We start from the raw sequence: 26,646 nt of genomic DNA, 5'->3' as shown, positions 1-26,646 counted from the left end.
TTTGACAGGTAAAATTGCGGCACAAGAACGTTTAGGTGTCCTTGCCTGAAGACACGGCCATTAAGATGTGCTGTACACACTGGGGTTCCATGAACGTGCTGTCAACCAAGTCTAACACTCTCCTTTCAGCCCACCATACTGGGAGGTGGAAGGCACACGGCCATCACAGGTGTCCATAATTCTGTTTACAGGTGATAAAACAAAGGTCTTACATCGGGAAAGCATACACCAGCTTAAGAGAAGTCTAGTCAGATATTTAGTGAGAGACAGTCATATTGAAATTGGTTAAAATGTACCTAAGTAAGAATATTCTTAATTTCGTGGCTAAAACTTACTAATGCATATGGAGGAACAGTTACATTAAATATATATTATTAGAGCAATACCAAATAATACATAGCGAGCAAATATATTACATTTTTGTGATGTCAAACCTCCTAAAGTACTTATTTTGTTGTATGTATGTTCTATGTGTGGGCGTAGGCGTGTATGTGCTTGTGTGCATGCACATATGTGCATGTGGAGATCAGAGGTCAATTTGGGTGTTATTCTGCATAAAAGTCCAACTCGTTTCTTTGAGACAGAGTTTCTCTCTGAGTCTTGGAAAGCACCATGGAGACAAGGTGTGCGGACCAGTGAGCCTCGGGGATCTGCCCATTTTTGCCTCCCCAGCCCTGGGATTACAGCAGGAACTACTACTTTTGGCTTTTTCCGTGAATGCTCTGGAGTGAACTCAGGTTCTCATGCTTATGTAGCTGGCTGAGCTATTTCTCAAGCCCCTTATTTTCAAACTAGCATAAGTTGGGAACTCTAATGCCATGACTTACTGTTGGTTGCCATTTTCTAACCTGGGGAGGATGTAGACTTTGTGGTGCTTAAAACTTAAGCAATTCTGCAAGGGTTCTAAGGAGACTGGCCACAGCTGATTGTGGTAGTGGGAGCCGCTAGGAAATGCTGAGCGGGCATTATTGTTAAGTTTGAGGGCAGCCTAGGCTACCCATTTTACAGGCTATAATTCTTGCTGGAGACAAGAAAGCAGGCAAAAGCAAATCCCTGGAACTCACATCAATCGCTGAGTTATGGGTTCAGCGAGACCCTGTCCTTGCAGGGGCATTCAAGTATTTATTTACCAACACACACACACACACACACACACACACACACACACACACACACGTGTCATACGTGCACATGTATACAGACATACACTCCACACAATGTATTCTAAAGCTGGCCACAGAGCTTCACAGAAGGCCATGCCAGCTCCTTCTAGATAGTCAGAATGTCTGTATGATTCTTCTGGATGGTCTTTATGAGGTACACAGCTTATGATGCCAAGTAAATTAGTGGCCAACCTTTTCTCTTGAGCACTTCCAAATGCTCCACTGTTAAATGAGAAAGCTGGATGAGAATCCCACCTTATTCTGAACTGACTCATTCACCCCACAGACACTTCTTGTGCACCTACTGCTCACCAGTGACTGCTGTCAGCATACAGGGCTCCGACGTTGAGAAATTCTAGCGCTTCTTGACACACACCAGCAGTGTCGTGCAGGAGCCAGTGTTGCTGAAGTCATGCTCAGAGCTGTTTTGTCAAGGTGGCCTCTGATTCAACCAGGACCTTTGGTCACCTTCTCTGCTCAAACACCAAGAGAACACCCCACAGGTATGCAGCTGTGTTCCAGGACTCTGGTAATCCCTCCACACACGACCAAAGGCAGGGTGACTGCCCAGAAAGCTGCTGGGTCAGTCCGCTCCCACCCATGTCTAGAGTGACCTTTGCCTGGCAGAGAGCTTTCCTTTCTGTTTGAAGGCTGTGCGCATAAACAACATTGTTTTAAAGTGCTGCGAAGCAGAGAGAGGCAAGACACTGTTCACTTGTATAACATCAAATCTACTTCCACCCTTGGGCAGGCTGCTACTGATTTCAGAACAGAGCAGCTGCCCGCTCTGTGTGTGGAAAAGCTGGCCTCAAACCAGCTGCTTCTCCCCCTACACACACACACACACACACACACACACACACTCTGAGAGACTGGTACTCTGGAAGATTTTGTTACCCAGTAGTGCCCTTGAATTGCCAGGAAGGAGGGGTGGGGGTCAAATAAAAGGAAGAAGAAAAGCACATGTTTCATGCTTAATTTGTGTTCTTGTTTTTAATACAGCAGAGTAAGAGCTAATCTCTAACGTTGGAGCCCTACTGGCTCTCCGTAAGCAAGTTTCTGGGTGGGTATAATTAAGGTGTCCTCACATGGCTCCTGCTTTCACTTGGTAAGCTTTCAGGTGGAACAAGCCGGTGCAGGTGGAGGTGGAATGTTGGCCTGAGTGCAGCTGAACAGGAATGCCAAGCTCTGGGCTGACTGGGGACTTCTGGGCCCATGCAGAACCCAGCAAGTCCATGATGAGCTTCAGAGCAGCAGGAAGGAAGCACAAAGCCCTATTCAATCATTGTGTTAAGAAGACGGGTAAGCACGAGCAGTTGGGTATGGCTGGCTTAGCAACGAGAAGGCAAACATCTACGAGGCTGACGTTTCAAGTTAGAGCCACCCTGGTGGGATGGTTCTCCTACCCACTAAAGAATGTTCATCAGCATCCTTGGACTTTATCTTACAGATGCTAGTAACAGGGCTCAGAGTGACTTCAAGTACTTTCTTGAGATATCACTAAATATCTTGTAGGGTGGGGTTGGGAAAAAGAATGTACCTAATTGGTAAGTACTAAGCCAGGCCTCCACATTCTCAAAGTGTGTTATCCTGATTCACAAATCAAGTCCTACATTACGTTTTTCAGTCCTAACTTGTCAGTGAGACCTTGGAGGTAGATGAATCCATAAGTGTGAAAGAAAGGGACCATTTCAGTTGAAAGAGGAATTAAAGATATGCCAATCCGATGGAAAGAACATGGCATCTGCTATTGTCATTGCTGAGTGACCACCACATCGCTGACTCTTACAGCTCACAATAGAGTCAATTCATGGTGTTTCTTGACATAGCAGTTTATACTTAGTTCCAAAGCAAATCAAAAACCAAACATGTACTTTAATGGAATATTTGAGGTTTGATTCGGTTATAATCCTTATCATGTACCTGTAGTCATACTATCATATTTTATGCAAAATGATTTTCTTTTCAGTACCAGGGAGACTCGAAAGTTCATATATTAGGCTGCCTCAGTTAATGAGAACTAAAATGATGTTAATGCATCAGAATGCGCTTTTCTATCTGAAGAGGTGTACCCCTAATGTCTGAAGTTACACTCTGAGGTTCCTGAGTACTTATTCAGTTATAATCCAACAATTACTTCCTTAAAATGGCTTTTAATGGACAGACTTCAAAGATGATTTCTCTGAAAAGTATTGTCTGTGAAGACCCACGCCTTGATCGCATGTGTTCAGAAAAAAGCCTGTGTAGGATTGTTTTCTGGAAAGGTGAAGACCCCTGTACTGAAGGCCAAGGAGAACATTTGTGAATGCTGTTTTCACAGTTTAGGTCTGTGCTGGTCTCAACAGACACATCAGTGTTTGTCAATAAATAAGGGTGAGCTGGCTTTCAGAAATTGATTTGGGACACATATACACATATGCTAAATGTGTACAGTAAGTATGCTCTTGTGGTGTCTACTTTGTACAACCTAGCATGGGGAGTTTTGGGACTAAGCATCCTCAGTCTCAGACTCTGCCCAGGACTTTATATATCACTTTTGCCCGTTGTCATGGCCTACGCCATTCATTATTGTTAATATTAATCAATAATGAAGATACAAACTCATTTGCCTAAGTTCTCCACTGAAGAGAATGGTCCGGCTTGGTCTTCTTGGTAGAAAGCCTACCACGTTTACTATCATTGTCGCATGAAGACTTCCGAGTCGTACTCTACAGGTTACTTCACTTAAGGCACAAGGCAACTGGCTTCATTCCTGTTTGAGTCACAAATGTCGGGGTTGGGGATTTAGCTCAGTGGTAGAGCGCTTGGGCCCTGGGTTCGGTCCCCAGCTCCGGAAAAAAAGAAATCACAAATGTTTTCCATGACAACATGGGAAACATCACCTGGTAGTTTTGAAGTTTAGAGTAGAATTCTGAATGTCCCAGCAACCTCACACTTTCTTAACAGTGTAACGTATACGCAAACGTTAAAATTTCCTTGAGCCCCATAAACAAGATCACAGGAACATCCACTCCTACTTAATGATAACCTGCGATTTTTCTGTGAAAATACATGTTGCCACAAAGACAGAGTATTCCGTCTTCTGCCCCCCGCCTTCCCCCCCCAAAAAAATTAAGTCAACACTGAAGAACAAAAATACTGTTTTTCAGTAGGCCACTGATCCAAATTGAGAAAGGGGGCTGAAAAGCACATTGTGGTGTTTGAGACCAGATCTGAAATGGTAGTCATGAAAGAAGCAACGTGCAAAGACCTAATTCACCTGCCTCACATTTACCAGAATTTAGTTCTCATGGGGGAAAAATATACGTCAGAGGAATCACACAGTTGCATATCTCCCAACTGTCCCTTTTTCTTATTTTTCTTATTAAATATTTCTGAACTGTAGTTGTGGGTGGAAGCATTAGTCCGGCTGTGAAGAAGTGTGCACATGTGTAGCCTTCTTCTTTGAGAGTTTGAGTTAGCACACGTAGGCACACATTTCCTGGAAGTGGGAGGAAGACATTCTCTGACCTCTAAGCTCCCTATAGTAAACCCAGAGAACCCTGCACAAGGCCCGCTGATGGGCAATGCTCCTTCCGCGGCACCCAGTACCGAGCACGCAGGATAATCTGAATTCATACTTCACCATCATGTAGGAATGAAGACAATAGTGGGGGAGGGGCAAGGGGCAGAGCTTAACCAGTCATTTCAACAAAGAGAAGGATGAGGGCCCAGAGAATGCTCCAAGAAGATGCCTTTTCTCTCCCATTTGCTACTTCTTTTCCAATAGCTTAGAACAATTTTTGTATTTGTTTGCCTGTTCACGGTCACAGTTTATGGATGTGTCTGTCAGGGTTTATTACTGTAACCAACAGCTATGCCCATCATCCTACTACGATAAAGGAGTTACTTTGAATCAGGGATTTACACGCCGGAATCCATGACCTCAGACAGACAGACAGGCAGACAAACAGACAGACAGATTGATAAGGAGAATATGTCTTAAAAAGAAAGTCTCTCACGTTATATCCAGGCATACAAATAAACAAGTAAAAACAAGGAGGGTGCAGGGTGTTTTTTTTTCCTCTCAAATCAGCCAATGATTTAAAGATTTCCTGTGGGTACCTACCTGAGAGTAGGCATGGTTTGGTTGCAGATTGGCCTTCCTACCTTTTCGTCCACGATCTCCTGCTATCAAAATGAAGGTATACCCTCCCTCATCTCCAATGTTTTTCTGGACTTCAGGAATCAGACCTTCCAAGAGCTACACAGAGAAGCAGCCGGCAGTGCTGAACAATGAACTGTAAAGGGGGAACGCTGACGGTTCAGAGCTGGGAAACCCAAGGTGTCATACTGCCTCTCTGTTGCCTCTTTGTCTCACCTGCCCATCACTGTGTACAAATATCCCACCTTAAAATTAGCATTCACAACAGACACAGCCTCCCAGGAAAGACCACACAGGCTTTCTTCTCTCTAATTTCTGTTTTCCCCTGGCATGAATAAAATCTGAGAAGAGGAGCTGCCTCGACAATAAAGACCAGCTATACTGTAAACGTAAATTGCAGTAACAGTAAGATGCTTGAACATCCATCCCAAGTTGAAAAGGATCCAAAAGGTTTTGGGTTCCAACCTGCTGCTCATAAGGTTTTAGGTTTCAAAGTATTTTTTAGAATTGGGATTTTTTTTTTTTTTTTTTTTGTATTCAACGTGTTCAATTGGTGAGGTCACAAGAAAATAAAATTTCATCTCTGAAAAGCTCCAAAATCAAAATGTTCTGCTTCCAAGCAGTTCAGGTAAGGGAGACCCAACTGTCATTGAAATTACACACGTTGCAACTACTAAGCTTACAGTAAACAATGTCGATGTCAACAGAGAATTGTCAAGGGCACACAGATTTTTTGCACTGATTTGGTTCTATCCAAACATAGGAACTTGAAGCTTATCTACTGTGTGGCCTTTATCAAGCAATCGCAGAGGGAAATAAGGCTGTGCTCTCATGGTTATTCAAATAAGGCAAAGTGTGGCACAGGCCATGCTGTGTGAGAACTAGGAGGTGCTCTGTATCAAGAAGGTATGGGCGACATTTGTACACACATTAGGCAAATGCATCCAGGCCTTTCACAGCTATCCTTGTCCTCAGTGCTGAGGCGTTCTCCAAGCTCACTGGACTTACGTTTCACTCTCAGAAATGGAATGTAATGAATGAAGTCTGGATTATAGGGTCTTTAGAGATAGACATTATACTTCCTGTGCAATCCATGGTTAAAAGTGTGGCCGCGTGCAGGGAGAATTTAATGCCTGCTATTTGAGCCAGCCATTCTGAAACATGAAATGTCCTTTGGCCACTTGTTATAGGCAACGGTTCTTCCAAAATTTATTAGAGTAAACTATCTCTGCTGGTAGAGCAACACAATGCATGTTTTCACGCTGTAACGGGTGTAGAAATCAGGGTTTAGAAGGCTGGGCGGGCACAGAGGTTCAGGAAGCTGCCCCAGGATGGACAGAGTGCTGTGGCTTTACTCTGCATTGTGTGCTTTCTTGCCTCACTGTGCCGATGTTCAAGCTCATTTCCACGTGCCTATCTGAGTATGGTTCCTCTGAATATAGAGGCTAAGGCTGAAAGGGAACAGGCAAAGAGCGAAGCCGTGGGTTCTTGCAAGAGGATACTTTCTTTGCAGAGTTTCTGTAGTTGCCGAGTGTCTGTGAAAATGCGAGGCTTCCAGTGGGGGAATTTCCACACAGGCTGTTAATTTGCTGTTACCTTATTTCATGTTCTGTCTGTGTGTAATTTGGAATGAGCTAAGTGTAAATTGCAGTAACAATACGAGGAGTGTCATTATGAGTTAAGGAGACCTTGTAAGTCTTTATCCTTAAAGAAAGAGCAGGCACATTGCTTTGTCTCGGATGTCCGATAATTTAAATGAGATTATGAACTTTCTGACAACACTGTGACTTGTCCAATAACTTTTCTTTCTTTTTTGAGCTATGGGGGAAGGTATATGTGTTATGACACGTGTGTGGAGGGCTAAGGACAACTTTGTACAGCTGGTTTTTCTATCTTTACATGGCTCCAGTAATTGAACTCAGGCTTACAGGTTTGCAAGGGAAATAGATGAACGTGCTGGATTCATGGCTGCCCTCTATCTGTCTTGTGACTGTGAGTTCAGTGGCACCATAGACAGTCTTGAAATTGTTTTGTACAGTGTAATGTCCATGTAGAAAAGAGCACACATCAAAGTTTGTAGCTTTAGAAATGTTTTGGTAAATTCATATGCCTTTGTGTACAGCATCTAAATTAAGACACATGACATCACCAGGTTCCCAATAACCCTCGTGTAGCACACCTACACCTGAAGTAAGGACACAAACCAATCAAGAAGCGCAGGAGGAGTAGACTGGTACACGGTCCCCTTGTGACTTGAACAGAACATAAACTTAGCACATGATAAGAACACAGAAGACCACAGGGTTTGTTCAGTTCACCAGTCCCCCTCCCCATCTCTCTGTCTGCCTGCCCTAAGTCCTTCCCACACCTCTCATCGTGACTCCATGGCCTTCAAATGTTGCAGACCAGAAACTTTTCCTTACAAAATTTCCATATAGCATTGCGAAAGACATGGTCTCCATGCCATCACATCTCCAGCCAATTAAAACAGCAAACTCCTGGCCTGGGTTAGCAACAGGCAGAGACATGGACATAAAGATACATAAATTTTCTGCTAAGGTGGTGCCACAGGGGCAGGGTCGGGGGAGGACAGAAGACAATATTGAATCTCCTGGAAGAGCTTTTATAAGCTCCTAGAAATCTGTCATTTCTTAAGAACAAAATGTTTAGAATTTCAACACTCAGGAGGCTGAGGCAGAATTCCTCACAAGTTCAAGGCCAGTTGGACACTCTAATTGTACCCTATCTCAAAGAAGACAAAACAGCCAGCAGAGGTATTGTTACCCCAACAAACTGTGACTCATAGTCATATAAATTCATCTTTATTGTTTCCAGAACAATTTCTAAGACCAACAACATCTGCAGTCTTCTGTGTTAAAATAAAAAAGAAATTTAAGGGGGTTATCGGGATGATTCCAAGCTTTGGAGTAATAATAGCTTTGCCAGAGAATGTAGGTTTGATTCCCAGTATCCACATGGAGGCTTACAACTCTATTAACTCCAGCCCTAGGGGATCCGACACCCTTGCCTGGCCTCTCCTGACCCTGCACACATGTGGTGCAATTACATACATTCAGGCAAAACACCAATACACACAAAGTAAAAGCAAATAAAAATACTAATCTAAAAAAATAAGACCAAAGTATTAAATTCAAACAAAATGGGACTTGGAAGTGAACAACTGAAAGCTTGCAAACCTGACTGAGAAATGAGCGTGCTCCCACCGTGTTCCCCTTTTCCCAATCATACCTTTCCTTTCCCTTTCTAAAACTTCAAAAGTAAAGTGTTTACCGCAAATTTAACACTGGAAAAAGAGGTTTTACTACCCCCGAGTCAACATGTAAAGCTTAATTGCGTGTCCCTTTGTAGCATAGAAATTTTCAAATCGAAGAAAACTTTTGAAGTGTTTGAGCTCCCCTTCCCACACACACAGCTGGGCTGTTACAGCTTCAAAAATCTCACAGACAGTGGAGACCAATGAATACCAAGGTTAGGTTACCCATCCTTGTATCTGGGAACCACAGAGCTAATAATTCCTTCTACAGTGTAAAGCACTACGCCACCAGCAACGTCGCTGAGGTGTTAGCGTTAGCTTGGAACTGTGAGCTTTTCCAATTTCGATGTTTCTTGAAACAAAGCAATTTCTTTTTATTTACAGGTTTAAAATGCCTTTAAAAGTCACATTATATGGTGCAGGTAGAAAAGAAGCCTCCGTCATACCTTAATCCATCACCAGTCTGTATACCACATGTGTGCCTGGTGCCCACTGGGGCTAGAAGTGGGCATCAGATTCCCTGGTTCTGGAGTTCCGTAGGTTGTGAGTGTTCACACCTCCTTGTGAGTGCTGGGGATTGAATCTTAATCCTCTTACAAAAGCAGCCAGTGCTCTTGACCTCTGACTCCTCTCTATCGCCGAAATCTATACATTTGCGGGCGTATGTGACACTTGCAACCCTTCTCTTTATGAATGAGTTAAAGAGACAGGAAACCTGGTTAAGTCTGAGAATATCCCCAGATTAAAGTAGCTCTCCTGGGAGTGTTGAGTAGGGGGTGGCTCTAAACTCTCAGTCGTGAGTGCTGAGTGGTCTCAAAGGTGTGTGTGCTCCTGGCTACAATCTTCAGAGCTGCAACAGTTGGGAGATGAAGGATCTTTTAAGAGGTGGAGTCTAGGGACGGGCTTTCTGGGTAACTGGAAATGCAATTTCAAAGGAGACTGTCCCGGTGTCTTCCTTTTTCTTTCTGCTTCTTTGTCTCTTTGCTCTGTCCTTTGCACCACACCGTGATGTGCTGTCTCACCAGGAGATCAAAGCAACAGAGATAACTGATTATATGCTGGAGCCTCCACGCGTTTTGTCCAAACAAATTGTTTATCGTTATAAGCTCATTACCTCAGCTATCAGTTATACTGATGGAAAACAGACCAAGGTGGCCATAAGTACACTAGGCACGGCCCGAGCCACCAGCTAAGTCTAGATCCAATAGTGCTGGAGAGAGGAACTATTCTTGTGTCTCTTCCTCTCACCTGTGGTACAGTCTCTCCTGGAGAAAAGCACGGGATAGGTCATCAGTGCTATACTGGAACATGAAGAGTGGTTTAAAAACTAGTCCAGACTATATAGGAAGCTAGTAAACAAAACTTTCTTGTCAGGAAGACTGAGACCACAGAAAGAAAAGGCAGGCTGTGGTGGGTATACTCTGAGGGTCTCATAATGGGGCCACAGGCCAGTCACCAAAGGGCTGAGGGGAGTGGAGTTGTACCTGTCTCCTGACCATGTTTCATTAACCCTGTGAGGATTTAACCATAGGGCAGTCATGGGGGAGAGCACAGAGCTGCTATGCAATCTAGGGTTACCTTTCCTAGTCAGGTGGCTTTGGGTCAGGACAGTGACACTGTGCAGGATCACAAAATGGCCACGATGAGGACTAAGGGCCCTAGAGTTAGTCTAGTAAGTCCTATGTTACAAGTAAAGTGCACATGAAATGTGCTTTTCTTAAGAACAAAACATGTATTAATTCTCTTGCGAATACTGTATTATACAAGGTAAGTACCTGGAGACCTGTGCAGGCTTACCACCTGGGCCAAGATCTCCCTGCAAATGGAGACTCTAAAGTGTGACACTAGAGTCATTCCCACCTGTTACTCTATCACTTCCCTGTCCATCTGCAAAGTGAAGACCAAAAAATGGTTCTTATTAAGAGCTGTCAGCCCCCAAATGCCAAACCATAGACAGCATATTTTTGGTACACGCATTGTATGGGGTAGTCATAGTATACTTCCATGTATGCATTTCACCATTCATACTTACAAAGATTTATCACTTCATATGTGATTGAGATAGTAAGGTATCACTGCCTTTTCTAGAATTAAAAAGAAGATACCCACCAAGGCTAGTGGCTAGGGAGGACCACTCCTAGGATGGCTTATCTAAAGCAGTCCCTAGGCTACTGCAACAGTTTTCATATGGAAAACATTATTTACAGACATGGTCATCTGCAGACAAATTTATAATCGATGGATCTAGCATCAAGCATCTGTTGAGGCTGTCTGAAGTCCGCGCGCATGGCTTCTTTTGACCTCTGAAATGGCGAGTCCCTTTATCCTACGAATGTAGCACATCCCTGGATGAATAAGTGTCTCCAGTATCCTACACAGAAACACCCGGCTGTTTTCTCCCTTATCAGTAACTGACAAAAACCATTCCATTTCGCAATCAGATCATACAGAAACAGACACAGGTTCTGCGAGTACAACAGTTCTGTAACCAGCAGATGACCAGACACACGTGTCAAATAGTAACAGTGGCTATAGTAACAGAGCATTAGATAGCCAGAGTCCACACGAAAGTGCAAAGCCAGCTTTGTCTGTCGTGAGCACAAATGGCCACTTAGCCTGGATGGGAGTGTGTGCTGTATATTTGTGTCATGATTCTTGTTTGTTCCACTTGTTAGACAAAATCAGGAGCTGGTCAAGATTCTGCTTACTACACAAGTCAGCCCAGAAGCCTGTGCAGATGAAACTCAGTGGCAGAAACCCTTTCTTCTGTACGCTTGTTTCCTTAGAGACCCATTGCACCTGTACACAGCTATGCCAGTCTGCTTCCTCAGGCAGACACTGACCTAATGATTTAATTGTTCTCTCTGTCTGCTAACCGTGACGCCACTAAGGTGGCACGCTTGACGTCTTTTTTTTTTCCACATGTCTGGGTAGTAATTAACTGTTATCTATTGTGTTTAAGGGTACTCTTAACTGATCTGGGGGCCTTCTATGTCTCAGAAGAACTTCCTGTGAGTACGACGTGTGACGGCCGTGAGGTCAGCACTCTTGCCGAGGAGGTTCGTGTACTCAGAAGTTCTCTCTGAACATAAATGAGTATGTAAACCCTGGTCAGAAGTCACCACCTGTGAGAGGTCTGCTCGGCTACAAAGTGCATCTGCACAACGTTGCTCTCCACCACCACAGCAACCCCACGACTATGGCCCCATTCTGCCTTTTGACTCATCACTCTAATGAGAGACTCTACGTTACAGACGAAACAAATGTGCAGAGTCTTCTTAAAATAAGGTTCGAGGAACTCCAAACTTTTTCAAGAGGATTAAAGCAAACAAACAAACAAACAAAAAAAACCAACCACATACAAAACTCCAAAATTTGCAAGAGAAAGAGTATGCAATTAGCAGTTCACCCATGTACCCCACTGTCACTGCCTGCTTTAGCATGCACCAGGTCTTAAATGTGTGACTTTAAAACTACCCTCCTTACACTGCATACGTCTTACATTTCTGCAACTTATTATTAATATTAATATTCTGAATATCTAGAGGCTTTTGTGACCCCTATTACCCAACAAAACTAAAGTTCTCTTTTTCAAAAGCCAAGGGTTTTATGCCATGAGGGAAGACTGGGGTCAGACAATTAACCGTCTGGGACTTTTGTCACTAAACTGCCTCTCCCCAAGCCAGGCCTATTACTAGGTTTGTGTTCAGAAGGGTAAAACGGAGGCAAACTCTAACTGACCACCGATTCACTCTTCTCCAAATGTTCTGCCTCCTGTTCTGCCTTTGCTCTGCAAACTTTTATTGACTCAAGAAAACTCAACACACATTTGGGCAGGTGACTTGCAACACTTCCGAGGTCCAATTACTAAAGCTGCCTCGCAACCAACAACCGAACAGCCTGCTCGTTGAAAGCCTTTGTGCATTGAAACGTTCACCGTCTCCGGGTTGAACAACCTGTCATCCACCTTCCCAGTGACATCGTTGAAACCTACAATACAGGGCAATCAGCGCAGATCCACGGCTCCACTGGCAAACGGGACTTTCCTCTATTTCACGTGACAGTCGTGAAACACGAACGTGCTTTGCAGGAATTTCTGCCCGAGCCCTGAAAAGTTTCCGCTGTCAGGAATCAGCAGTGACAAAACGTTTCTTCCTTCTTGGTGAAGGAAAATAGCATTGTGCTTAGACATTGCTTTGGGGAAAGGTACCACCTCACCGTCCGAGAGTGAGCTAGCCACGTCCCAGTCCACATTCCATTCATTCAACCAACAAAGTATCTCTGAGTGAACAATTTGTTGTCTCCCTAAAAGTCCATGCTCACGCATAGCCTTGCAGAGACTTGAAGTGCCAGGGTGGGCAGATTGCAAGGGTGGGGGGATGCGGGGGTGCTGGAGGGGGAAGGACTCCCACCCTCTCAGAGGAGACGATGAGGGGAATAGGGGAAAGACTGTGGGAGGGGGTGACCAGGAGGGGGCAGTGAGTGGGATGAAACATGAATAAGGAAAAAAATACAATTAAATTAAAAAAAAAAAAAGAGTCAATGGTCTCACCTCAGATGGAGTTTTAATACAGGATATTGTGTAGAGAACAAACAATCGTGTGTGTGTGTGTGTGTGTGTGTGTGTGTGTGTGTGTGTGTTTGTACAATCTGTTGTCTTGTTTCAGAATAGCTGTTTCAATTTCTACTGAGTTTAACTGTATGGCTTCCTCTAAATTTTGGAAGTGACCCAATGACCGCCATAGACCCAGCTGCTGAATGGCCACATGTTGCCACAGGCAGCGATGACTGTCCCAATAGTTGACCCAGGCTGCTTTGGCCGCCATTTTTGTATTTTTGAGCCTGTCAAGCTGACAGAAGCTGTGACCTAACATGTTTAGAAAATTAACCACGCTTCTAGTTTCTAAAGTAAAATTTGGGCCAGCGTGATGGTTCAGAGGATAACAGCGATTGCTGCTAAGCTTGAAATCCTGAGTTGGATACCCCAGACCCACCATGGTAGAGGGAGAAAACCGACTCCCACAAGTTGTCTTCTTTATTTCCACACTAAGGTAGTGGCAGGCACATGCACACACACACACACACACACACACACACACACACACGTAGGGCAATCATTGCTTGTCTTTCTCACTCTATAAACTCTATATTAAAATACACTTTAGGAAAAAAAAACCGTTGAGTCATTAGACTTTACAAGTTAGTACTAGACCACACTTAAAGTGGTTTGTCTAATCGACTCTGCTCAGCCCAATTTTAAACACATACAATGGGTATTAGGGTATGGGACTAAATCAGGCAACAAGTATGTAAGGGAGGAAAGTTAAGTGTGATTAAATTAAATTTTCCCAGAGCTTATGAGCATTTACTATTTTCGTTTAAATAAACAGAACCAGGCTTTGACATCTGAAACATTTAAGAAAAAAAAATCTGAAATCTTTCACTGACATGAAATATTCAGGGACACATGTCCTTAAGGATTTACACAAATTCAATAAATTATTTTATTTTAGCTGTTTTATTGCTGAGGCTATAATATAATTACAACATTGTTCCCTTCCCTTCTCTTCTCCAAACCTGCCCACTTACCTTTCCCCTCTCTTTTAGTGCATGCACATGTGTATATCCATAGAGTCCTAATATTCGTGACGCTGAAATAATGAAAAATTGTGACAGTAGGCAAAGAAACGACACCATTCGGTTTGTCATTAGGAGCCTCATTTTATCGTTCGTAGAGATCATCACGATGCATCAATTTTATCCCAAAGTGGACCACAGGGAAGGAACGTTTGCAGTTGCCTTAGCAACAGTACACGAAGAAGCACAGCTGCTAAAGCAGTCATGACATCATCCACTCAGCGGGTGCACACTCATTTTAACGGTAAAATGGTCTGGCATTGTATTTCTACTTCCAAGGTAAAATCCTTAACAAACTCTCCTGAGTCATGTGCAGGGGTCCCTTCATTGTACACAGACATAGGTGCCTAAGCAGTAGCCAGTAGTCATGCTTTTCCTTACTCTTGACGGATCTACCTGTTTGTCCCATGATCTGTGCAAATAAACAGGTGAATGTGTACACCAAATGCGTCTTTCAATTCACAAGCGGCAATAGATCAATTTGGGAGGCATTTTGGGGGCTCCTTGTGATTCAATATGTATTTACCGTGCCTATGATACAGGAGGCATTGAGTCCTTTGATTTTTGTAGCAGGAGATTATTAAAGCACGTAAACTCATCATGTTGCTCACCCATAGCAAGGTTCAGGGGGAGCATGCTATTGTATGGGACACTTTAACATCTCCCAACTACAGTCTAGAGATTCTAGTTAATGCTTCATATTTTCTTGTTACTTTTAAAATAGTAACACTTTGAAGTAATAAAATAATGTGTCACTTTGAAGTCAATGCACTTTACTTTTGAAGTAACAACTCTCTTTAAAGTGCTTTAAGTAAACCAGGCAAAAGAGAATAAATCGTTAACACTCACTGTACAGGACTTCAGGGTTACAGAAGGCCAGGAAAGGCATGATGCTGGGTGGTGTTGGAACTGCCCAGAGTTTCCACATTCTTTTCGTCTTGTTTGAGACCAGCAAAATTCTTGCGAACACACAGGGCAACTATCTCTTTTTGAGAAACTGCTCCTATCGTGTGGGGGAGAGTTAGGTCTTCTCTTTTGTGTGCTCTAATAGAAATCTCAGACCCTGTTAAACATGGCCCTGCACGGTGTTGTACAACACGCCTAACAATTGCACATGAGTTACTCAACTGCGACTAAAGAGATCCATAACTAAAAATAAGCCAGGGTTAATACAGAAAGAAGGAGTAAATCCACATCCCTGGCAGGTTGAACACTGGTGTGACAGTGAGCCTCTGACAGGAGGCTGTCATGGGGCTGGTGGTTCTATGGCCAATGACATGAACAGAAATGGAAATCTCTAAGAAAGTGATGGTAGGCCCTGTTGCTTTAAAGTCTGCTGTCTCTTAGACGTTCCCATCTCAATACTTCACATCGATTGCATCTAAACATCAAATTCATACTCAGCTCCTGTTCTCCGTGGCTTCCCAACTTTCCGGCCCTATGCATGGATTGAGTATCTACCAAGACTTCCAGGTTGGAGCTTTGTGTCTTGACCTGGCATTCTCAGCGTTCTCTTCTTGTTCCCTACCATCCTCTCTCAGATCTGCCTCCAGATCTCTCTGCCAGTCATTTGTTCTGCATCCTCCTTAATCTCACTTAATGTCACGCGCAATATTCATCCATCTCCCCAGTCCACTGATACCCAACAATCCCGGCTTCACAGCTCCTGGAGACACTAAACACAAGGCACTTCCTGGCAGTTCTTTAAGTTCTCCAGTAAGTCCCTTCATGTAGAAGAAGATCCAGCATTGTGCTGTGATTAATGGAGCTCATCTGAAACTGTATAGAACACTCTCTCTCTCCCTGTCAACTTGATCTTAGTAGTGCACAGGGGTGCTTTCCAGAACTTGACTTTCGATGCCACTTCTGTAACCTGTAGTCTCTTTCCCCCCATGTGATCGTGTCCATTTGGGGATTTTCCTACTCTCCTTCTCAGGTAGAACAAAGGCAAAACTCAGTCTTGAAAAGCATCCTTAATTCCATGCAGATATGTGACTCTGTTGCCCATTTACATACGACCTTTCCCTCTGTCTTCTACTAAGTGACTTTTAGACATCTCAAGGGACAAATGAAGACCAACTCATTCTCAGACCTCAAAATATAGGCAGCAGAGCACGAAGTATACATCATGGCTCAAATACAAAGAAAAGCATAAAAGTAGTTATAGGTGACAATGTCTGTCCTAATATTCAAAAGGCAAACAGTGGTGATAAACTTACATAATTGTATGAAGCAACTCGTGTGTGGCGACTGTTCAGAAACAATGAACTTGCAGGGATATTTAGGGATACAGAAAAGGCCAGACTGTAAGTCTAGCCTCTTGTTGATGAAAAGTTGAACAGAGTTAGAAAGGGTACTTGGAATCTAGATCTGTCCTAGAAGAACTCATCCGGAAGTGTAAACTTGAAAGAAGGCCATCCCACCCTGTGATGGTGTCCGTAGGGCTTCTTAAACAAGCTGCTGGAACTGGCAGGAGTGAGTCATTCTTAGCATATGTGTTTCAGAGATAGCCGGTCAAGAGGACCAGACATTTGATAGTGATAGAACCTTCAGAGATTAAGATACCAAATCCAGCCCCCCTTTTTTTGTTCACTTTAGAAAACTTACGAATTATGAGGTTAAGTATACAAAGCCAACTGAAGCTGCTGAGTGTGTTGGTGCTGCCACCTGATTTCAGATAACATCGTGTTCCACCACTGCGAATGTGCACCATAACAAAGGCAGCCTGACCAAGTCTCTTCGGCATATTTGAAGAGCAGATTACCAGTGTTTAACTAGTGGTTTTAAGAGCCACATATGTTTAGAGGCAATAATATAACCATTAAGATCCTAATGTCTGGCACATCTTAGGCAAGCAGTAAACATTTACTGAATCTAGAAAGGAGATCTCAGAAGCCTGGATTTCCAGTGGGACTTTCCACCTAACCCAGACCTAGAATGAAAACATAAGCTTCTTAGATAGGAAGCCAGGCCTAGGCTTTCCAAGACCCAGTCCTCTGAGAGAGAGAGAGAGAGAGAGAGAGAGAGAGAGAGAGAGAGAGAGAGAGAGAGAGATATTGAGAGAGATATATTGAGAGAGAGATTGAGAGAGAGATTGAGAGAGAGAGAGACAGACAGACAGACAGATAGAAAGTCTTGAGAAGCCTTGGAGTCCCTTTCAAGTTCCTTCCACCTCCAAACTCCACTGCCTTATTCAGGCTTAGGGTCCCTCCTCTCTCACTCGCATTGCACACAGGATCTTTTCCAAAGAAGTGCCTTCTCCAAGCATCGCCGTCGCCCATATTTTGTTTTGGTGACTACACTGCCCCCATCAAAGGCAACTCAGGAGGTCACAGCATCCATGAATAGGAAAGTAGGCCGCTAAACAAGCAAGCTTCAGACATGAACTGATCCTCAAATGCATGTTTCCTGGTCCTTATCCTTCTAGCATCAAAACTGGGTCATTTATATACCTAACCTAGCCTGGCCCTCCTACAGTAAGGAAGTGGTTTGGGGGTGAAAGGAACTTGAGTCAGTCTTGGCACCGTTTTGTACTAGCTATGGGCAAAAATCACTACGCTTCTCTGTGCATACGTTCCCTCAAAGAGATGATGAGAGCCGCCGCTCACTACATGCAGTGTAAGGACTGACAATACATACATGTAAAGCAGTGTCTGACTGCCTTCTGCTCTGAGGACAAGTATAGATGGTACCACAGATTGGAGGGAAGGATAACCCCTACCTCACTTATGGGAGCCAGCCTGGGACAAAACTGGTCAGTTAAACAAACAAATCCTTTATCAGCGTGCTGTAGAAAGGGTGTCTCAAGTTTTCAACACTCTGGCCTTTAGAACTGAGCCTTTTATGTTACTTGAACAGATGAATACTTGGTTTGCCACCTTTACTGCTCTACCCAGAAGCATTTGGTTTTAAGTGAATACCGTACAGACAGACAAATGAAGCGGCATTTTTTTTTATCTCACCAGAAACAAATCTGCAACCACTAACAGTGTTCAAAGCGGTTAACAGGGAACCACAGGGCTGAGGTGAGACAAGTGGTGCTCTACGGGGTCTCTAATGGGACAAACTGAAAACTAGGGGAGGGAGTCCCACGGGCAGGCACAGATGCCATGACTTCCTTCAGCTGAGGAAGGTAGGAGAAAAGCTTCACAATGATCCCATCTGTGAACAAAGCAAGCCCCGGTCTACTCACTTCACCCAGGCTTTTTTCTGTACTGCAAGATTTCCCAGACTCCTGCTAGTGGGGAGCATCGTGGTAGCCTTAGATGTTATCAATTTCTCGTTTATGCCAGTGAGTCTCAAATCAAACGCTATAAGAGTTTTAAAAATCCTCTCAAGGTAGACCTGTGAAATCTGAACGTCTGGAGTGGCTGCTGAACCCTGGAGGAGGGGTGTAGTTTGTTTTGCTTGTTGATTTTTAAACCCGAATGATTTCATTGTGGAGCTAAGTTTGGGGAACTGAGCCTTACACCCCCTCCGACTAAAGTGCACTGAGCACCAACCCCCAAGTCCAACTCGGATGCCGATGACATCAACAGCAAGTGCAGACCTGACTCCTGGAACCCGAGCGGCTGGATTTTGAATTGTGCAATTAAACCTTCTGAGGCATGTTTCTCGTGTCAAGTGGGTTTATGGTCGGGTAGTCATGAAGCCAGACTTGTTCGTGTTCAGTCTGGGCAGTTGGCACATGTGATCCACGGACATCAATCTGTTTCTTTATAATTAGGGGTTCTATTTTAGTTGGCCCAATATCAATCACTCCAAAAAGGAGGGAGTAAAAAGGAAAGAAAAGAAAAAGAAACCCAAGAGGGAGCTTCTCAGATAACAAGTAAGAGAGTTTGCTACCTGGCCTCATTTTGAAACACCAAGGATAAACTACACACAAGGACCCAGCTGTCACAGGTCAGCCATACCATTGCAACGCCAAGAGATGCTGCAGAAGCCCAGGCTTCTGAGAAGGGGCAAATTCAGGGATCCCGGGGAAGCAGCCACCACACCAGACTAGCTCAAATCTGGCAGGGAGCCTTGGTCCCCAACCAGTGCACCTAGCTTGGCAGGTCTCTGGCTTGCTCTATGCCCAAGAGGCGGGATCGACCCATCCCACCCCCGCCACCCCCCACCCCCGCCACCTCCCCACCCCACGCCCTCCCTTTTATTTTTATTTTGTTCCTAGCGAAGAAGCAAGTCACCACCACCATCTTTTCTCAGAGGTCCCAGGTGGTTAGTGACAGAGATATCTCCCACATTTGCTGCAGCTACACACCCGCGAAAGAGCACGCAGAAATCTGCAAGCCACATTGGGACTCAGGCTACCAGGTCCCGAGAGAACCCTGGCGGAGAAGAGAGGCGTTGAGGGTGCGCTCAGGAAACCGCGCGTCTCTGAGGTCCCGACCTTGGTCAGAGGCGCGTTGGTTCTTACTCCAGTCCCTCAACTCCCGGGCTGAGAGGGTAGGACATGCCGGTCCCACTTGCGGATCCGGGGTCCCTCCGCTCTCCCTGACAGTACTGGGCGCACGTGCGCCAATGCCCGGCGTCCCGCGCTGTCCCCACCACGTTTCTACTCCAAACGCCTACTGAGCGCAGAAAAGTGAGGCAACTAAGTTGGCAGCAGCCGAGAGCTCCGGAGCGCACAGCCTCGGCTCCCACGCTGCTCTGGCAGCCCCTCTGCCCCAAGCCCGGTCTCCCTTCCTTCAGCCGCCCCAGTCTCGTCCATTCCAGACATTAAATGTCCAGTTCCTCCTAAGGTCCCGGCCGCTTTGGGAGTTAGAAGAGGAGGGGCGGGCAGCTGGGGACGCGGAGTCCAGAGCGGAGGTTGGGACTGGGCGAGCGCGCTCGAAGGGGGCGCGGGCCGGTGGGACACGCCCTTACCTTTCTTTTCCTCCAGCGCCCCACCTGCGGCGCAGAGCGCAGCCAGCAGCAGCAGTAGCTTGGTTCTCGCAGTCCCTGAGGGTCGCATCCCGGCTCGGCAGTCGTTGGCTCTGGCTCTCCGGGATTAATCCGAGTCAGACTGAGTCCCACGGTCGTGCCCGGTGACTGCGTCGGCAACGACGACGGGACCCGGACTCAGACTCGCGTCCAGGTGACCCGTCGCCTGTCTTGGTGGCGGTAGCCTCCGGGACTGGCTTCAGACGCTCGAGCCCAGGAAGAGCGCACAGTGCGGGAAGAAGAGGGAGGCTGCTGAGCGTTGCGCTGGGGCTGTCCAGGCGTCTAGCTAGCCCTGGTCGGGACGTGGGGGAGGTTGGGCGGGAGGAGGAGGGACTAAGTGGAGGAGGAGGGATCCAGAGAAACTAGGAGGAGGAGAATGGCAGGAGAGAGGAAGCGCTCGCCGCGAGGATCGAAAGCAGGCAGTGGCCGGAAGGTGGTGGTGGATGGCCTTGGCCACCACTAGACAAGGCTCTGGAAGAGAGTCCTGGCTGCGTGCAGAGGGGCAGTGGGTGGCCTTTGGGATTAATTTCTGAGTGGGGACTCCACTGCGCTGCATTTCAGGACCTAGGAAGCCCAGTCAAATCTATGTCAGTGTCCCCTCTTTTCCTCTGTGTCTCCCAACTTCTTACTTCTTTTCTTTCTTCCAAGAAAAATAGAGAACAACTCTAGACCACCTCGGTTACTGTCCTACCGTAGAGCACAGGTTGGAAATAATACAGATGGGGACACTGTTCACTTATTCTCCATAACTTCTGGACCGCGGGATCTCAGCAGGTCAGACTGACTTGGCCGCAGAGTTCCCAACCGCTCGGGCAGAGGTGGGAGCGGCACGTCTGAAGTGGCACTCAGAAGTCTGAGGGTTCTTCAGATCCCATCGAGAACCCTCCATGTCTTTTGAAAGAAGGGTAGCCAACTCCTGGCACAGAGAAAGGCCTCAGTATGTTTGCTGGGTGAGTGCATGCATGTTGACGAGCAAAACCACGGCATTTTCTGCACCTGGAACCAGCCAGGAGGGCTTGAAAAGCAAAGCAGAGTACACATCAGGCAAATTCCTTCGCTCAACGCAAAGACTTAACACAAACAACAGTGGACATATCTTTAGAGCAGTTAGCAGCCTCCAGTGACCCAAGCTAGCCCTGACACACACCAGGAGGCAAATTGCCAGGTAAGTTCACCTAGAAATTGGCCAGTAGAAATGTGTCTCTGAACTGCAAGACCGACCGGCAACTAAATTCCTTAAGCAAAGACCAACTAATGTCACTGCTTCTTAGCCATCTGAGAAATGTCCCCTGCTCCCATTCAATCCAGAATTTCCGAGTTCTTCACAAAATCACCTGGTCCCCTAATTTAGACGCCTTGGGTGGGTCTCCTGGTTAGCAGGAGTCCTTGTTAACCAGTCATGCTCAGTCCAGTCTTTTCCTTTTCACGAAGCCAGAGACGAGGACTTTTCTTTCTCACCCAGCAAAGACAGGGCTGCTGCCCAAGTTTTGCAGGTGGCTTCCTGAATGGGTACATTTCACCCAGCCTGTGCAGACCCTCCTCAGACCCTGAAACCCTCATTGTGAAGTCGAGCACGGCTTCTTAAAGGTTTCCCACCGGCAACTAGTTTTCACAGGAGTGTTTATGTAAACTCGGGCAGGGGTTTTATATAAAGTGGGTGTGCAAATCAGACATCTACTAACGGTAGGTCATAACGCAATGCTAAGGCAATTTTTGGCATACATATGACTTTATCACTTATTAAAGATTAAGGTAAGTTGACATGTCAATGAGATGGATTTGCTTATTGTTACATCAAAATTAGATTTTGACTGAATACCCGAAGCTGTGGAAATGTAGAGCATTTGCAACATTATTCAGAGTTAATTAATATTTTGATCTACAATTTTCAAAGCGTGAAAGAGAAAAAATGTATTCAGGGTCATTTTGGAAATTTCATCCTAATCCCACACTAAAATTCTGTTACCTTTTTTTTTTAAAGGAAACATTGATTTTAAATATTAAACATTCAAACCCAGTACTATCCAAACACACCCATTTGAAGCTCATATGTGGTAAGGGATGATGGTAGGAGAATATTAAAAGGTTTCGCTTTCTGTATTATGACATTATTCTTCTACAAGAATGCGCAGTTGCATGTAAAGTACAACTGTTGCAGTCCATACCACATGGTAGCCTGGCATCTGAGCTACTTTTGATGCAGCATTTCTAGGTACCCCATGGTGTGAGAGCATGCAGAGAGCAGAGGGAGAGTGTCGTGTGTACAGACGCAAAGTCACTGCGAAGTTCAACGCAGCCCCCCGGAGCACTGCCAAAAACACCTTAGCGTGTTGAGAACCTTCGAATTAAACTTTGCTATTGCACGTTCAGAAAACTTTTACCGTTGCCCAAACTTTCGTACCCCCTTCCCAGAGACACACACTGGGGAGGGGGACTCATGCGTCAACTTTCTGCTATATGTTCCGAATAAGAACTTAGGTCAGGTTCTTATTTATTTTTATTTTTTTATTTAATCTGATTTTACACTCCAGATTTTATCGCCCCACCGCCCACCCTCTTGCTGTTTCACATCCCATACCCCCTTTCCCCTCATCTCCATCATGAGGCTGTCTTCACTCACCCCACCCCTGACCTCACCAGAAGTACCCAGTCCCTGAGGCCTCCAGTTTCCTGAGGGTTAGGTACATCTTCTCTGACTGAACCCAAGCCTGGCAGTCCTCTGCTGTATCTGTGTTGGGGGCCTCATATCAGCTGATGTATGCTGCTTGGTTGGTAGTCCAGTGTCTGAGAGATCTTGGGGGTCCAGGTTAGTTGAGACTGCTGGTCCTCCTACAGGGTCGCCCTCCTTCTCAACTTCTTCCAGTTTTCCCCAAATTCAAGCACAGGAGTCACCAGGTCCTGTCCATTGGTTGGGTGTAAATATCTGCATTTGACTCTTTTAGCTGCTTGTTGGGACATTCAGAGGTCAGTCGTGATAGGCCCCTTTTTGTGGGCACTCCATTGTCTCAGTAATAGTGTCAGGCCTTGGGGCCTCCCGTTGAGCTGGATCCCACTTTGGGCCTGTCCCTGGACCTCCTTTTTCCTCAGGCCCTTCTCCATCTTCATTCCTGCAGTTCTTTCAGACAGGAACAATTCTGGGTCAGAGTTTTTGACTGTGGGATGGCACCTCCCCCCATCCCTCACTTGATGCCCTGACTTTCTGCTGGAGGTGGGCTCTAATAAGGGAGAATTAGAGAATGAGGATGGAAATGAGATTTTAAAAATCCACAGACAGTGAAGGTTCCCATGTTCACTTTTCCTAGGCTGGAACTCTGTCTTAAAACTATATTTTCTCTCAAGGGATATAATCAGTGGCACAAGTCATAACAAACACGTATTAAAACAGAAATGATGACTACAACTGATTAAGAGTATGTAGAAATTTCTCCTATGAACCCCTAAGAGAGATTGTCTGCTAAGACTTCAGGATTCTCTCCATGGTAAGAAATAACAACATTCATAAGCTGCTGATTTGAACATCCATCAATATGATCCCATGATAGAAGCTTCCTCAAGATCATCACTAAGGAAGCAACGACACTTTGAAGTTGCAGAGCACAAAACTAGGACAGCTTCTATGAAATATGCTTCCCTTTAGGAACCTTCTACATCGAATCTTCTGGAACTTCACCTTAGGACACCTGCATGCACTGTGGTATCTTCTGGGCTTTAACTATGAAGAGTAACATCATGATGAATTTTTATTCATTGGCAAGTCCTAGAGTTATTGACGCTTATGTTAAATAAAAGTGGGTCTTGGTAGGCTGGCAGAAATGACTTCCTCCAGAAAAAAACAGAGGCACCTTGTGTAACCAGAGCTTTGCACACAGGCTTGGTGGAGAGTAATCCAGTGAAGTACTTGGTACTTCCTACACTTGGTAGAGGTAACCCAGGTGAAGTACTCTTTGTTGCTACATCATGAAGTGGCAGCAGCTTTCCAGACTCTACTGAACTCTGGTGAGAGGTCAGTATATCTGATGACCCATGAGCCAACTTACATTTTTCGTTTCCATCTTATTATGGAAAGATGGCATTGTGGTTTAGAGAGGATAAAGAACTCTGAGTCCTTGTTGAATGTTGGCACCAGGGCTCCAGACTCTATTCCATCACATCATCAAAATTTGTTAGGTCAGACGCAACCAAAATTTCAGCTTGACCAGGAAATAAAATGAACAAAGTCCTGCGAGCACATGCGAGGATCTCTTTCCACAATAAATCCCTACGGTGTGTCCGTCTTTACACAACAAGCTGTTTATTCTCTGCCAGATACACTGGTAAGCAATTTTTCTGATGAACGGCTACATTAGAGTGTGGTATGTTAAATAAGAGTTTACTGTTCCCCCAGAGTAACATGATATTGACTTTCTCCAATTCTCAGATTCCATGGGAAGAAAGACAAGTTGTGTCTTTTAAGTTTAAAAGAAAAGTAAACACGAGAGTGGAAAACAAAGAGAGGAGATTCCAAAGTTTGCAGACATCTTGAAAAGCATATTCTGGACCTGTCTAAGAGTGAATGAGCTGACCCAAGCGTATAATGTATATTTCTCTCAGAGTATAATTCTTTGGGGGTTTTCTTTTTCCTCAAAGGAGCAGTAAATACTAAAGGAAATTATGAATCAAATTCTAAAATTGTGAAAAAATGTGCTCTTCTAAAGTTTTCATTTGAAAGTATAGGCATAAAATATTTCTTATGGATGAATTTTTCAAGATACCCAGGAGTCTTTTGACAATTTATATCAAGAGACTTGTTGGGTGTTGAGGCTTCAAGGAAGAGTTATTTTTTTTATTGTTTGTCCCTTTACACACTTAGAATTTTGTCCTCTGAACACAAGGGTCATTATCCACAGATGATCTCTGCTGACATTTACTAGCTCTGCTGCTGTTCTGGGCCTTGCGTTCATTATTGTTGGGTCTCCTGACTCTCAGTGGCCATCCCATGAGGGAAAATGCTGACACAAAACTCTTTTGTCACTAAGATCTGGGAGTGGAGAGTGTCATGAAGCTTAACAAGGCAAGCTGCTAAACAAAGTGAAGAGCCAATGTGTCTTGGATCCACCAGAGATGTGGGTTAGAAAAGCACCTCTCTGTTTGCAAATCTGGCAATGAGAGGTGGACCCAGGAAGTGTAGCTCACAGGGGAACCAATACCTGGCTAGGAAGCCCTGAATGAAATTGACACACGCTAGTCTTTATGGAGATGCCTATGAGTTACAAATGCCACTTTGGGGAAGATGACACTTTAAGGTGAGTTTTGCATCTAGAAGACTGACCTGATCCTCACAGGGAAATCCTGGAGATAATTATATAGTTCTTCTGCCTGGGGAAGGTTATCAGAGGCACAACCTATGAAAGCGTTTAACAGAGTTTAACATGGTTGGAATAAAGGAATAAACAACCCCAACTTGCTCCAGGTATCTTAGGTGAGGGTGAGGATCTAAGAATCATGTATGAAATTCACAGTCCCGAGACATTAGCTCACTAAAGAACTGAGCCATATGGTAAGATGTAAAGGACTGTGGGATCCTGCACACCTCCCCATACTCACTGTACTGGACCTACTAAAAGCTTCATTCCTATAGTTCCTCCTATCTAAGTACATTCTGTCTACCCTTCAACAAAAACTTACAATATGTCTATGTTAGCCAGTGTTCTATTGCTGTATAATACCATGACCAAGGCATCACTTAAAGAGAAAGCATTTAACTTTCTTGCTTACAGTTTCAGGGGCTTAGTCTATTATCATCACGGAAAGAGCATGGCAACGTGGATGCAGTCATCATGCTGAAACTGTAATTTAGAGCTACATCCTAACCCATGGGGCCATTGGGGGACACAGACTATGGAGACAGAGACTCTGTCTGGCATGAGCTTTTGAAACCTCAAGGCCCCCCCCTCCCTAATGACATACTTCCTCCAACTAGGCCACACCTCCTTCAAAAGTGATTCACTCACTTTCAAATAGTTTCACTCCCAGGTAACCAAGTAGTCAAATCTGTGAGCCTATGGGGGCCATTCTCATTTGAACCACCCCAGTATCTAAAAGTCAAGACATAATTTGAAGAGATTGAACAAAAACTGAAGCTAGAGTTGGGACTAACCTGAGAAAGCCAGGCGGGATGCTGCCTGCTTATAGTCTCAGTGACTTGATAAGCTGAGGAAGGAGAGCCTGAACGCAGCTCAGTGACAGCCTGGCAGCTAAGGACCTGATTACTTTTTGAAGGAACATAGCAAGAATGTGGCAGCAATCAGACCAGAATTTTGAAGATAAACCAATAGAAAACATAACCATTATAAATAAGCTAGAGCTTTATTTGAATGGGAAAAATGTAGACAACACATAAGAGTAATGGGCAATGGAAAGAGAGAGAACAAAACATGAATGGATCAAAGAGAAATGCTAGAGACTAGAGAAAAAAAAACTTGTAGGTGAACCAATAAATGTTGCCAATGGCCTTAGTGGACTGG

General features: G+C 44.8%; 1 protein-coding gene across 3 annotated transcripts in view; it reads right to left on the bottom strand.

Moving 5' to 3' along the window:
• The window catches only part of Egfr (epidermal growth factor receptor), a 173,883-nt gene extending 153,456 nt beyond the window's left edge, over nt 1–20,427 (bottom strand). For 2 of the 3 annotated variants that reach the window (NM_031507.2, NM_001393707.1), the window contains 1 exon segment: nt 20,087–20,413. In NM_031507.2, coding sequence (NP_113695.2) covers nt 20,087–20,174 — 88 coding nt within the window. In that variant the 5' untranslated portion in view covers nt 20,175–20,413. 3 annotated transcript variants of the gene reach the window in all.
• Nucleotides 20,428–26,646: the final 6,219 nt, after the last annotated feature.

The sequence above is a fragment of the Rattus norvegicus genome, chromosome 14 (assembly GCF_021556685.1).
Source record: "Rattus norvegicus strain SHRSP/BbbUtx chromosome 14, alternate assembly SHRSP_T2T, whole genome shotgun sequence".
NCBI classification, from domain to species: Eukaryota; Metazoa; Chordata; class Mammalia; order Rodentia; family Muridae; genus Rattus; species Rattus norvegicus.
The sequence above is the reverse complement of the archived record's forward strand: the minus strand, read 5'-3'. Positions and strand labels throughout refer to the sequence as shown.